This window comes from Gekko japonicus, unplaced genomic scaffold (assembly GCF_001447785.1).
Source record: "Gekko japonicus isolate JY-2015 unplaced genomic scaffold, Gekko_japonicus_V1.1 scaffold1487, whole genome shotgun sequence".
NCBI lineage: Eukaryota > Metazoa > Chordata > Lepidosauria > Squamata > Gekkonidae > Gekko > Gekko japonicus.
Window position 1 is genome coordinate 56,427 of NW_015161996.1, and position 15,423 is coordinate 71,849.

The 15,423-nt window shown below is 42.5% G+C and overlaps 1 protein-coding gene across 12 annotated transcripts in view; it reads left to right on the top strand.

Moving 5' to 3' along the window:
• Positions 1-15,423, top strand: part of PUM2 (pumilio RNA binding family member 2) — a 100,226-nt gene that overhangs the window by 20,608 nt on the left and 64,195 nt on the right. For all 12 annotated transcript variants that reach the window (XM_015405413.1, XM_015405416.1, XM_015405422.1 and 9 more), the window contains exon 2: positions 6,185-6,253. In XM_015405413.1, the coding sequence (XP_015260899.1) occupies positions 6,203-6,253 (51 nt within the window). In that variant the 5' untranslated portion in view covers positions 6,185-6,202. The remainder of the gene's footprint in view (positions 1-6,184; positions 6,254-15,423) is intronic.

A 15,423-nucleotide genomic window follows, 5' to 3' on the forward strand; every position in this document is an offset into this window, starting at 1 on the left:
TTCACTCCTTTCTTCCTCTTCTTCCTCCTCTTCCGTTTCTTCCTCTTTTTCTTCCTTTTCTTCCTCGTCCTCTTGTGTTTCTTCTTTTTGCAATCCTAGGTCATCACCGTACTTTTCCAAAAAATATTCTATTTTAAAGACTGAATCTATTCTGTGTCTTTGTCCTTTAAGCATGAAAAGTACACCTTCTGGAATTAACCATCTAAAAATAATTCTGTTCTCTTTCAACAAATTTGTTAAGGCAGTGTATGGCATTCTTCTCTCTCTCACTCTCCACGGGACATCTTTCAGGAATACAACTTCTTCCCCTTGAATTATTACTTTAGCCTCATTTGTTGCTTTCAATATTTTTTCTTTTAGGTCTTTTCTGTAGAATTTTATGTGTACTTCTCTCGGTTTTCTAGTTTTTTTGGCGTAAGCAGAATTTCTTCTGAATATCGCCTCGATCCCATCCTCTATTTCTTCTTTAGTTGCGACTTTCAGCTGATCCGCTATACTGGATGCTACTTTTTCCTTGAGGTTCTTACCTATAGATTCTGTTATATTCTGACACCTTATAATCAACGAAGCTTTCTCCATCTCCAAATTTATTAAAGTGTCTTCCAATCTCTCACATTTACTCTTCAACTCTTACGCATCCAAGTCTATATCTCTCACTTTTTCCTTTGTTTTCCCCTGTCTAATGGAAAGATTTGTAATTTCTTGCTTGTTGCTTTGGATTTGTTGTTTCAGTTCTTCTGTTTCATTCTTTATTTGTATCGTCAACTCGTCCATTTTTAAACTAATGGGTTCAATTCCCTTCCTTATTAATGCGGGTAGGGTATCTTCCATTGCATGTTTCATAGCTTGCGCCACTACTTGCGTCACTGCTTGTGTCACACTTTCTTGTATGGTTTTGTTTATTTCCTTCATTGTTGCCTGTGGGATGGCCATATTTGTTAGTTTTAACTGTGCACTACCTCCTAATTGTCCTGGGGAGGAAATGGACGCTTTCCTGCTGGTTAAAGATTTGGAAATCTATTAAAGTTATGAGGGCTACTAGCTTCAAAGAAAATGTCTTTAAAATGTTTCACAGATGGTATTGGCCACCGGAGAGAATAGCAAAATGTTATGCAAATTATTCTAATATTTGCTGGAAATGAAAGACAAATGTGGGAACATTCTATCATATGTGGTGGCATTGTATAAGAATACAGAAATACTGGAAAATTATACAGAATCTAATATACGAAATGGTAAAGGTGAAACTTGGCTTAGTGCCTGAAATATTCTTATTAAATATGATTCCAGAAGATTTTAGTTATAATGATAAGTATTTAATAATATCTATAATTACAACAGCAAGAATATTATGGACGAAATACTGGAAACAAGATAATAACCCCAAAAGGGATGAAGTAATGGAGAAATTGATGGGAGTAGCTGAAATGGATAAACTAAGCTTAATGTTACAGGGAAAAAATGATGAAGTGTTTACAAAAAATGGTTGGGAATGTATAATTGGCTAGAAAACAGATAAAATACTCTAAAATATATGTATATAAATGAACCAATTATTATGTATGTGTGAAAACTAATAAATATAATTAGAAAAGTTGTCCAAATATGAATGATTAAACACCAACTTAAAATATTGTCTGTTTTGTTAAGCATATGTCTCAATGCAAGCAATTAAACTAGATGACTGCCAACCCTTGCAGCCCTATAACTATATCATTTACCTCCCTGAGACTCTCAGAAACGAAAGGTCAAATGTCAGTGATGTTAATTTTATAATATGTGTTCGATTAATAGGAAAAATTGCTCTCAATCCAACATCAATTTTCAATTATTCACAACAAACGGAACCTTGGATACCCACCATAAGGGTTCTTTATGCTCTGCAGTTAGGAGGACATCTTGGAATGGGTGATTCACAGTGTTGTGTAGTGGTTAAGAGATGGGTTTGATTTCTCCACTTGAAGTCTGCTGGGTGACCTTGGGTTAGTCACAGTTCTCAAAACTCAGCCCCGCCTACCTCATGAGGTACCTGTTGTGGGGAGAGGAAGGGAAGGCGATTGTAAGCCACTTGTGAGACTCCTTAAGGTAGAGAAAAGTGGGGTATAAAAACCAACTGTTCTTCTTCAACTGCTCAGAGAGACAGGACTAAACTCTTCAACTCCCTGTCTCCTGGGTGGGGGTTGCCCTGGTTCAGTTTGGTTACCTCACAAGCTAATGATCCCAGGAACATGAAGGGACAGGACAGAGATAAAACAAGAACCAAAACAGGTAAGTCGCAGTAAGAAGCATGATAACCAGAAAACATGAGCAGGGGTTAAAGAAGGACATCTTCCCCTGCAGCTTGATTCCATAGGATTAGTCAGACTTGGGATCCTGCTTTTGTAGACATTCTTTCTGGTGGTTTTTTGTTTGTTTGATTTTTGGGGGTGGGACAAAATGCCCTAACCTCAGAGCAGAAGGAACTCTCATGGTGTATATCTGAGGTTCCATTCTTGCTTTGGTAAGTACTTCTAGGCAGTTTCCCTCGCGTTTTCTTCCACTCCCCCCCTCAATTGCTCAAACGTTTGTGCGCATAGGAGGCGTCCCTCTCCCGCTCGTTTTTTCTCCCGTTCAGTGGGGTGGGGTGGGGAGCTATCTTTTTCTCTTTAAACGCTAGGAAATTGACTCACGTTCATAATCGGTCATTTGACCTCGCTTTAATTTCGTTTCTGCCGCGTGATTCCCTTCGCTCGTCCCGGTCAGCATCACTAAGTCCATACGGTCTCACAGCACGGAGAACCGTCAGAACAAAGAGGCACCTCAATTCTCAGGCATTCCGCCCTCGAAGAGGCGACCTCTTAGAAGTTTCATGGCCAGGGTTCCTTCGCCGGGCCCCTGGGGGGGGGGTTGCGAGCCTGCGTACCCCCTTCTTTGGCTGGAGCGCAGCTTCACCCCCGGGAGGTCTGGGAGGTGAGTCTGCTAGCGCGCCGCCATAAACCGGAAGTGGGAGATGCACTGTCGAATGGCATAGCCAGTGGTCGATCTGGAAAGTATCTGCTGTTATTTGGGGCTGTTAATGAAATTAAAGGAGAGTGCATCTTTCTGATGGATCCTGTACATTGGGGTAGATTCTGAAGGCCCTCCAGAGGTCTGAGAAGGGCATATTAAATAATGAAACACCACTGCTTCCTGTCACTCCCAAATGGTCTGCTTCATCATTCAAGCTGGGCATAACATTCTATAGCATTTTGATAAGTGGTATCTGACCAAATTAATAGAAGGTTGTCATCTTTGAAAAAGGTCTTCTTGAAACAGTCTTTATCGGTTGTCCGTCGGGATTTGCTCAGCTAATGATAGATTTCTGCTCGAAGTATTTCTTCCAGGTACCAATATGGGAGATCTACCCAGAGATTGTGCATGTACAGGAGGACTTCAGCATGAGTATTATGTATTATGTACTCATCATTAGGTGGTCCTTAAATTGGCGACGCTAGTTGCTTTTTGGATTGTTCATGCCTTGTATAATATGTCCTGAAATCTTCTACCTTATATGTTCATAATTGCTGTTGAATCCCTATTATTAATTCACTATGTGTTGGATTAAATTGTTTATCATAACATATGTGATATATTGTTAGTTAGCTTACTTCACATTGTTCTTACAGTTTTTATATCATCTAACCCATTTGCATTTTGTTTTGAATGAGATTATTAGGCACCCGGGAAATACATTAATCATGTGATAGTTCTGTTAGACAGTTTTGTTTTGTGCTGCATTGTGCTTTAGTCATTAAAAGCCAGGTGCATACTTTTCCATGATGTTTTTATGCTCTGCTATTTTAATTCTACATGGAAGAATGCCAGTTGTAAATTTCATATCAGTTGTTTCTAAATTTGTAATTAACATTTTGAGTAGAAATAGAGATGTTCCATTAAAAAATATTAGTATCACAAAGGTAGTGAAGTGATTTAAAGTTACTGTAAGTTCATATCAAGAATTAATCTTCAGGACATGAGTGGCTAGTGGGAAAGATGACTGTATCGTCAAGCAATAAACCAGCCATTCAGGTTCTCTCAGCCATCATTTTATGAAATGCTATGTGTGTAGCTATTTGTTACATTTATAATAAGATGGCTCTTGCTTGGTCTTGTAAACTTTCCCATGTCAGTTACTTTGTGTTCAGTAAATAATTTATGCAAGTTCAGGTATATGCTGATCACATTAATTTAATTACAATATTTTGGACTTCCGGTTTTGGTGACTTCCATGGCGGGTGTGCTCCTTCGGAGCTCTGATGGGGGCGGCCCGTGATGCAGCGAACAGGAGGGGGGGCAGTTGATCCGGACCCCACCCTGGAGTCCTTGTAGGGGACTCCCAGCCTGGGGCGCGAGGGTTGCCTCTCATGAGGCTGCGGCCAAGGGATCGAGGCTCCCCTTTGCCCCGATAGGTACCACCATTGCGGCGCCATTATGGCTTCAAGAGGTGTACACCGGGCAAACGAACAAGTGATCAAGCAAAACTTCAAAGTTTTTCCTACCTCTGCAGCTGGTTGTGGTTAAGCGTCTTTCTGAAGCCCCGATCTGTAACGACACAGGGGGGAGGGAGTCTGCCCCCCACAACTTTAAATGAACTCTCTAAGCGACAGAAGGGGCTAGAGGCAACGGTGATTCCGGATTAAATCAAGTAAAGCACAGATCCGTTTAAAGCGATTTCATAAATGAACTTTCAGTGACTTTTAAAAACTTTCTCTGAACTGTAAACAATGACTTCTCGGGCAGAAAAGATGGAGACGAAAACGAAGCACTCTCCTGTAACTGCGAGATCAGCACATCCGGTTCCTAAATTGGAAGCGAATACTGACCTTCCCAATATGCTGGCTACAGCACTGCACCCTCTGTTGGATCAGATGACTAACCTCAACAATAACTTTGAAGCACTCCAAAAATAGCTGAAAGAGACTAATATAAAACAGAGGAGATGGCAAAAGCAGTGACATGAAGCCAAGTCAAAAGCAATTCAACAAAGGCTGGAGGTAGTGGAGAAAGAGAGGATCTCTGACAAAAACCAACTTTTTAGAACTTATGCTCTGAGATTTCAAGGTGTTCCTAAACAGAGAGGTGAGAATCTGAAGGAAATCTTAAGTGAAGCATTGGCCCCGATGACAGGTTTAACAGCGGATATACTACAAAGCGATATGGATATGGTCTATCAGACATATCCAGAATTTATTAAGAAAAAAATCCTGCCTGGGGAAATAATGGTGAGATTCTCAAAGAGATTTATGGAACTCTAAAAATCAAAGATGAAAAAATTAGTATTAAAAGACATACCATTTGAAATAAGAAGGCAGACAAAACAGTATAAAAATTTAACTAGCTTTTGCAGAAAAACTTCACACCATACAAATGGATAATACCTGAGGGACTTGTCTTCAAATATAAAGTCAAAAAAAAAAAAAAGATTGACTCTGTCTTTAAAGCAAAGGTGTTTTTGGAACAGCAACAAAGACCAGCTTATGACAAGAGAGCAGAAGAAGAATTGGAAGAAGAAAGCAGTGCATATGGGTCGGAAAGTTCGGGAAGTACGGCGGGCAGTAATCCAGAAGAGGAGTCCGAATCAGATAAAGAGGCGGCGGCCCCAAAACACCTGAAGGTCCAATGGAACTTTGATAAAAAGGAGCTCAGAGAAAAGAAGCCGAAATAATATGATTTTAAAAGCTTGAAAGTTAAATTGTTTAAACTGTAACTACCTGATTTAATCATATAAACACCAGTTTGTAAGGAAGCGATAAGAAATAACTCCATTCCATTAAATTTACTATAGAGGAAACTTTGTTTAAGCTAATGACCAATCATTTTGAATGATCCTTGTGTAGCTTATATTTTAGTTTAGTGTTGTAGTGTTTGTAGAGTTGTTAGTGTTTGTAGCAAGAAAATAATAAAAAAATTATAAAAAATAAAATATAATTATATTTTGATGTACTGTTAATTTTTTCTACATTTTCATAGCCTTTTTAATTGAGTAAATATGTTGTTAGTCAATCTTTCCCTTTTCCCCAGCCTCACTTATAAAATATAGGGCATGTTGAGCTAGATGGTTTACAAATTCTGGGAGTGCGTAGCGAACTCAAATAATATAGTATGGGTTTAACTTGAAATCATTTGTGTGCTTCATATTCTAATTTTTATCTTTGTTTTTTTTCAGGTTCGCTCTGTGGATGAAATGAATCATGAGTTTCAAGCTCTTGCACTAGAATCTCGGGGAATGGGAGAGGTAAATACTTGGAGATGATGTTTACAGGATGGGTTATTTAGCAATCTGTAAACCACAGTTCTGTTAAAATTGCTGCCCAAAATGTTATACAGCATTAAAGAAGATGATGCAGTAGCTGTCCACTAAAACAAATACTTAAAAATTAAGCAGCCACAGCTACCTAAAAGTATGCTTGGAGGAGGAGTCACGTGTTCCTGCTAGATACTTTTGTATCTGCTGCAGCAGTGCTATTCTTCCTTAAAAAAAATTGTATCTCTGTATACACATACAGATATTTTTCCTCCTTTCTCCTCTTGTCCAGTTTTCCCATTGCCAACTCTGTTAAGAGCCTCAGGGTTGTACTGGACCATACATTATTGCTGGAGAAGCAAGTTTAATATAGTTGCATTAAAGGCTTTCTTCCAACTCAACCTAGCTTGAAAAATGGCCCCTTACCTGCATCCATACCACGGTGACTTTGAGGCTAGACTACTGTAATGCACTGTATATTGGTCTCTCCTTAAAATTAATTTGCCATAGCTCAGCTATTATTAGGTGTCAGCTGGAGCATGCATATTATGCATACTACAGTCATTCCACTTGCTGCCCATCTGTTACTGGGGTCAATATAAAGTATTGGCTATCATGTACAAAGTCCTTCATAGTCTTGGACCCTCTTATCTGTGGGACTTTCTCTCCCTCTGTGCTGCACCATGACAGATATATCATCTGAGCAGGGCTTTCATAAATTCATAGAATCAGAGTTGAAAGGGACCTCCAGGGCCATCTAGTCCAACCCCCTGCACAATGCAGGAAATTCACAAATACTTCCCCAGGAGACGACAAAAAACCCCTCCAGGATCTCCGGCCAAACTAGCCTGGAGAAAAATTGCTTCCTGACCCCAAAGTGGCAATCAGCATTTCCCTGGATGTGTGAGAAAGAGTCAAAAGAACTAAGCACTGATGCAACCCTTCCTGCCCTCCCTCTCATAATCTGCCTAAGTTCACCAAATCAGCATTGCTTGACAGATGGCCATCTAGCCTCTGTTTGAAAACCTCCAAAGAAGGAGAGCTTACCACCTCCCGAGGAAGCCTGTTCCACTGAGGAACCGCTCCAACTGTCAGGAAGATCCTTGAGGCACTCCACCTGTCACTCCCTCCAAGAGGATGAGGAACCATTCACAAGTACTCTTTGGGTGTAATCGGTCTACCAGTTACAGATCCACCTAAGAGTCATAGGATCCAAATCACATTTTACCAATTTGCCAACAAGAATATTACGTGGAACCTTATCAAAAGCCTTACTGAAATCAGGATAAATTATGTCTACAGCATTCCTCTGATCCAGCAAGGTAGTAACTTTCTAAAAAAAAGAGAGAGAAGGTTAGTCTGACACGACTTGTTCTTGAGCAACCCATGCTGACTCTTAATAATTACAGCTATCCTTTCTAAATGCTCAAGGATTGTCTACTTGATGATTTGTTCTAAAACTTTCCCAGGTATAGACGTCCTGCTGAAGGGTTGGTAGTTACCTGGATCCTCCTTTTCCCCCTTCTTGAAGATGGGGACAACATTTTCCCGTCTCCAGTCTTCTAGCAGCTCACCTGTTCTTCAAGAATTTTTAAAAATAATGGACAGAGGCTCAGAAATTACAATACCCTTGGATGCAGTTCATCTGGCCTTGAGGATTTAGTTTCATTTAAAGAAACTAGGTGTTGACTCCCTTCCCTCATCATGTGTTCTGTGTTTGCCATGTTGAGCACCATTTCTCTTGCAAGAGAAGACAGGAAAAGTAGGAATTGAGCAGTTCTGCCCTCTCTTCATTACCTGGTACAGTTTGCACAATGGGCCTACCATGTCCTGCTCTTTTTCTTACTTCGAACATAAGAAAAGAACCCTTTTTTGTTGTTTTTAGCATCTCTCACTAACCTAAGCTCATACTGAGCTTTAGCTTTCCTAACTCTCTCTCTACAAGCACTAGTTATTTGTTTATATTCATCCTTGGTTATAAGACCCTCCTTCTGCATGTGCCAGCTGGCAAAATCAACAACTGCCCATACATGTGCTCTCTCTGTTGTGGTTTCCACCTTGTGGAATGGCCTGACTGAAAAAGTCCGGAAGGCTCCCACTCTTCTATGCAAAACTGAATTATTCAAGAGGGCTTTTTTATGCAGGCAGTAGGATCACATGGAATAAAGTACTGGGGACTGTGGTCTGTACTGCTGTGTATAGTTTGCTGTGGGTTGGATCTTCTTGTTACTTCAGCTATGTTTTTAAACTTCTGGTTGGTTCTGAATCCCAAATCCTATCTCATTGTTTATTGAATGTCTCATCCTGTTGATTGTATTGTCTCACTCTGTGTAATCTGTCAAAAGCCAAAGTGAGGAAGGCAGACTATAAATAATGTAAATAAATAAATCCATCTTCAGTTTATTTATTTAATTTGTAGTGTATCTTTCTTGCTAATACTCAAGGCAGATTGCAGATTATAGAGGTCTGCCATCAGATACCATAAGACATGAAGTGAGCAATGCATAAGATCTAAGATTACAAAATCAGAAACAATGCAAACAGCAAATTGTGTACGGAAATACTCTATAAACTGTACTACAGAGCCAGCATCTCCATTTTACCCTGGGCACATCTGTCAGCAGGGAGAAGTCACTCCTGTACCTTCTGTAGATTTTGCAGTTTATTGGAGTGGCCTTCTGTGGCGATACCCTGTTTACAGACCTAGAAACTAGGGACTTAAAATTTCACACCCTACAAACTTCTTTTTTTAAATACCCTGAGTTTTAAAATTTAGGCTTTGGGGACTGCTTAGTCTTCTAGTCCTCCATGAGGGCAGTGTCTGGACTCAGGGTGGCACCGTACATTTGCTTGGCCTGTTATGAGGGGATTATAAACTTGAAGGAACCCTGGTAGGCTTGAAAACAATGAAGAATCAGATTTATTTCAATGGCATCTCAGGGTTGCTTGCTTGGTTGTTTTCCTTTTCTCCAACCTTGTCAGTACTACAGTAACAAAAGTCACTGGAGAGCCTGGGGCCTGAAGAAGTGTAATAGTTACAAAGCAGGTTTCTTGTTTTGCTGATTTGACGGATTATAACATAGAACAGAAATGGTTTTAATTGGTTTTTGACAGGAACAACACCAAAACATTTATAACACAGAGCAAATATGCTTACCCTTTCCTAACTGTTTTTCACAGGAACAGTACCCAAACCGTACCTATTTCAAAATAACCTGAATATCATCTTCAGTCTTCTGTGCAGTCCCACATTGGGCCTGCACTGGTGTAGGCCAGCCACTGGAGGCTCTCTTACAGCTACTTTGGTACTTATTAAGCTCTCTAAAGAGAGCCCCTACCCTGCAGACCCTATTAAAAGCCATTTTCCCACCCAAAGGTCACATGCTCTGCAGGGAGGAGCCCCCCTCTCCCTCAGTCCTTTCTTTGTCACTGCATTGTTTGGACGTGTTTCTCTTCAGCTCTGGTCTTCTTGAGTTTGTTTCAAAAATTGTTACTCTTATTGGGGATTCCCCTTTATTTAAAAAATGCACCCAGTGCGGTACATAGATGACCCATTCAGATGAACACCTCTGCCTTTTCTGCTTGGGTGAGTCTCATAATACAACCACATGCAGAATTTGCCTCCAGCTTACCCCAAAGGCCCACTTATATTGAGTGTTGTGATTGAAGGCAGGCTTGTGGGAGAAAGTGCTCTCTTGATCTGATAGCATGGCACAAAGACATCTGCCCTGGCGGACCACACTCAGTCCCTACTGTCAAAATCTCCCATTAGAACTGACTGCCTTATGAGTCTGCCATCGAGCGTTTCAGTTCTGTTGGTTCTGGGGACAGAACCAAAGCATCGGACCCGGTCACCTGTCCATTTGGCTGAACAGTGTTCTTCAGAACCACTGCCTAAAAATGCCCGTTCCAAATTGAAACATAAGGAAAAGCACCACTCCGGTTCTGATGGAACGGACGGAGGTTCCCCCACCTCGAACGCCTTCACTGCATGCCTCCCTGGTGTATTCATGCTCTGAAGAGGAAATAGAGCCTGGCCAGGGCACATTCATGGCTCCAGAGATGAGTCACCCTTCTGTATTATTTCCCCTCTACCAGACCTCAAGAATGGGGCGACTGGCAGTTTGGTACCCTCCTACAGTCTCTACTCAACCCCTTATAGGACATTTGGATTCTGATGAAGAGTCTTGAATGCTAATTCTTCTGTTCTGGGCTCAGAATTGCCATTTGACCCCTCTCCTGACAATACTGTAGGGGACCCGGATCCAATGTCACCTAATGAAGACCTGAAGCTCTACACAAACAAATGATGTGAATGGCCAAATCTCTAGTCATAGAGGTGACCTCCAGCTACCCTAGATCTAAAGATAAGATCCTGGGAAAGCTTTATGCAGAGTCACCAGGTATAATTCCCTTACCCATCCTGGAAGGTATAGCTGACATCTCCAAAGCCCTCTGGCAGAAACTGGCTAGCGTGGCTGCCACATCCAAGAAGGTAGAAAATTTGTACAGGGCATCCCCCCATGGCTTCATCCCTGTTAGCCAATCAATCTACTTGTATTTAGATGACTGGCTTATCACTGTGCCTTCCTATGAGGAATTAGAGTCACACATTTCCCTGATTGTACATGCTAGAAGTTGGGCTTGGTAATCATAAGAAATCACATCTCCAGCCTTCTCAGAGGGTCTCCTTTGTTGGAGGTCTGCTGGATCCCACAGTGGCTAGAGCCTTTCTACCAGTCGATAGGGCCTTGCAAATTAAGGCATTGATTGGATGCCTTTCTAACAACAGGTTTCAGTCAGCCCTGTTCTTTCAGAAGCTGTTAGGTTTAATGGCCTCTACCACAGCTACAGCCGTGTATGTACACCTAATGCAACCTTTACAAAACTGTTGTTTAAGTAAATTCTGTCCCGCTGTGTACTCTCAATATTACTAGGTTCACAGTACCTAGAACAACCTCCTAGCTGGGGTGCTGTTCAGGAGTAGGATTCCTCAAATTTCTGTCACCTCTGATGCATTGTTGCAGGGTTGGGGGGCCCATTGTGGATCAATTTTGATCCAGGTTGTGTGGTCACCAGAAGAAAGGGGTTTTCATATTAATCTGTTGGAGTTACATGCAATATGTTATGCCCTTACCTCTTTTGCAGAGCTTACCAAAGGGAAGGTCATTTAGGTTAGCACAGACAATATTATGGCAATGACCTATATAAACTAATGCAGGACACTGTCTCAGCAGTCCTATGCAGGGAAGCCGCAATTATTTGGGAAATGGTCACAGCTCAAGGAGCCTCCCTCCAAGCAGTGCATACGACAGGCACTGCCAACACAGGAGTGGACATACAGCAGGATGGGACAATAGGGACATGAGTGGTCTCTAGGGGAAAATTATGTCCTTCCAGTTTTCCGTGGGGTTTTCCAGGAGTGGACCTTTTTGCTACCCGCACCAATATGAAAGCCCCAGCATTCTGCTCCGGGGCAGGCTTTGATTTTCTCTGGGGGATGCATTTCAAATCAGATGGACAGGCAGTCTTTTTTATGCATTTCCACCTTTCCCATTTATTCACAAGGCATTGACCAAGATTTGAGAAGACAATACATGGTGTATCCTAGTCACTCCTTTATGGCCCAGACAAATTTGGTTTCCATTCCTTTTATTGCTTTTCAAAGGCCGCTATATACATCTGCCCCTAGCTGCAGACCTGCTTCACAGGGGCTCTGTGGTCCACCATGAGGTACACGAGATAAGAGTGACATCTTGGCTACTGAACAATCCCAGTTCGGATTCTCTGACCAAGTAGCCTGTGTTATTCTTAACACACGTAGGCTTTCTACTAGAAGGCCTTACGTGAGTAAATAGGCCTGTTTTTCAAATTAGACCAGGGTGCAGGGAATTCACACAGAGAATTGTCCTATTGCCCTAGTATTGAAATCTTAAACTGAGAGCCAGTTTGGTGTAGTGGTTAAGTGTGCAGACTCTAATCTGGGAGAACCGGGTTTGATTCCCCACTCCTCCACTTGCACCTGCTGGATGACCTTGGGCAAGCCATAGTTCTGGCACAGCTGTTCTTGAAAAAGAGCAGTTTCTGTCAGAGCTCTCTCAGCCCCACCTACCTGACAGGGTGTCTGTTGTGGGGAGGGGAAGGGAAAGGAGTTTGTAAGCCGCTCTGAGACTTTCTTGGGTAGTGAACGGTGGGGTATAAATCCAATCTCTTCTTAAAGAATCTGGTTTTGCAATTTCTTCCCCGAAAGTATGTTTAGCAGCTATGTCTGCCTATCATACTAAGGTTCAAGATAGGACACTGTATTCTCATCCAGCATCAAAGAGTTTTTTTGAAAGGGTTGTATAATCTTGTTTCCCATAAGGCCACCTATAGTGTTACCTTCTCAGTAGTTCTTTCCCAGTTCACGCTAGCCCCATTCTAGCCGTTAGGTTCTTGTAGTTTACGACTCTTGTCACTCAGGGTCACATTTTTAGTAGCAATCACATTGGCCAGGAGAGTGGAGGAGCTGGCAGCTTTGAGAGCTGACAACCCATTTATTAAGTTTCGAACTAGCCATGTAGTTTTGAGACCTAGTTTACTTTTTTTTTTTTACTAAAGTTTGTCTCTAGTTTCCACCTTTCCCAGGAGATGCTCCTCACAGTATTCTTTCCATCTCCTACCTCTGAGGCAGAAAAAATGTTACATTCTTTAGATGGGAAGAGATCTTAATTGTTTTATTTAAATACCTGCGACCGTGTGTGTGCTTCTCTGGTAACTCAAAAGAGAAGCCAGCTTCAGCGCAAACAATTTCTAGATGGATAGTCTCGGCTGTTCGGCTGGAATATGAACAGGCTAGTCTACCGTGCCCTCTGGAGTTTTGAGCACATTCTACAAGGGCGCAGGCAGCTTCGGCAGCATTTCAAAGAGGACGTTTGCCGAGCAGTGACGTGGTCATCTTCAAACACCATCAAGAAGAAGAGGAGGAGATTGGATTTATACCCCACCCTTTGCTACCCAAAGTAGTTTCAGAGTGGCTTACAAACTCCTTTCCCTTCCCCTCCCCACAACAGACACCCTGTGAGGTAGGTGGGGCTGAGAGAGCTCTGACAGAAACTGCTCTTTTTCAAGAACAGCTGTGCCAGAACTACAGCTTGCCCAAGGTCATCCAGCAGGTGCAAGTGGAGGAGTGGGGAATCAAACCCGGTTCTCCCAGATTAGAGTCCGCGCACTTAACCACTACACCAAACTGGCTCTCCAATCAAATATTATCCTGTTGGTGTGACTGAGAGAAGGTGAAGCTGCGCTACACTCCTTGTTCCAATGAAACTCATCCCACCTCCAAGGTAAGGTGCTCTATAGTCTCCCAATGTGGGACTGCACAGAAGACTGAAGATGAAAACAGTGTTGCACTTACCTTTAGCTGTTGTTCATTGAGATGTCTTTTGTGCAGGCACACATTTCCTCCCTCCTACCCCGCTATGAGTTCATAGCTACATTTGTGGCACTCATGGCAGCTCAGTAGGACTGATGGGGGGGCTCCTCCCTGCAGAGCATGTGACCATTGGGTGGGAAAACAGCCTCTAATAGACTCTATAGGGGAGGGTGTTGAGTAAATACCAGAGTAGCTGTAAGAGAGCCCCCGGTGGCTGTCCTGTGCAAGCACAGATCCAATGTGTGCACGGAAGACATCTCAATGAACAAGTTACAGGTAATTGCAGCACTGTTTTCCTGATGGACTCCCTGCGAAACCAGCACACCTCCTAACCCTTCTCCCATCAAAGTACAACAACTTCCAACTCTTGTCAGTTGGCCAGTAGTTAAACTCCTTTTTCTTTTCACCATTACAGTCCACTGTTTGAAAATGACTGGCTGAGGTTCCTGGAGGGCGGAGCTTGCATCTGTCCCTCACACCATTTACTCTGTCTCAGCAAGGGCTTTCCTCGCTCTGTACAGGATGGTCTTGCTCACAAATCTGTTTTCCAGCCTTTGCAAGATAAGTTGGAGATTTCTAGGCCTCATGGCAGCTTGCTTTTGTAGTGGGTGCAGTTCATAAGACTAAGAAGAGACCTTTCCAGTGTTCGCTCAACTATAATCTCTGAGCAGTGCTGGACTTTAAGGGGAAATTTTTTTAAATATTTCATCAGGAGCACTCAGAAGCCTCATCTGTGGACTCGCTCTTGTCCCTTATGTCATGGAGTTCTTTTTATACCACCAGCATCTCAAGTGACTCTCACGACATGGGTCATTGTGGCAGACATACCATCAATCAGCCACAGTTATCTTAGGAAAGATAACTCTGTCATCTTGGTAGTCTACAAGTAGCTTGACATTTTTTCCCCACGGCTGCAAGGATAGGTAGTGCAGGTGGCTACAACCAGCATGGTTATAAAATGCCACATGAGCAAACAAAGTGTCCCTGCACCTGTCACTCTTGCCTAGCATGCAGTGTTTAGGCGAGGTACATCAGGTACAGATTACACTAGCAGCAATTCACCTTGCTGGCACGGACACCACTTTGGGAGATTCAGCCACTAAGGGACTGTTGCCCGTGTATGGTTCCTGACTAAGGCTTACTTGAGACTGGTTGTCCATAGTTTGGGTATGCCAAAGTTAGGCCTGTTTGTCTCACCTTGCAGCACCAAGTGCTGAAAGATTTGCACCAGAGCAGGGCTAGGAGACAGTTTTGTAGGCAGTGCCTTCGGCAGAAAGATCCTTCTTTCTGGTACTGCAGAACAGCCATCTGGGCCAGTCTTTCACATCAGTTTGTCCTTCGGCAAGGTAGTGCTAAATGCATTCTTCTCTTAACTGTAGCTGTATCTGCTTCCATATATGTCAGCTAGCTTGTCTTTGCCTATCCTTTGCTTACTTCATTTATATTCCACTTTTTCTCCCCGGTGAGGACCCATAGCAGCTTACATCGTTCTCCTCTCTCTCTTATCCTTCCAGAAACTCTTGTCAGGTAGCTTAAGCAGGCTGAAGGTCATCTAGAAAGCTTCCATGGCAGAGCAGGGGTTCCAACTTGGGTCTACCAGATCTTAATCCAGCATTCTAACCACTACACCATACTGGCTCTGTGTGATGCAAAGAGAACACACACACACACACAACATCCCAGGTTGCTTGTCTGTAACTGATGTTCTGAGTGATCATCATTGCATTCGCACAGCCCACTCTCTTTC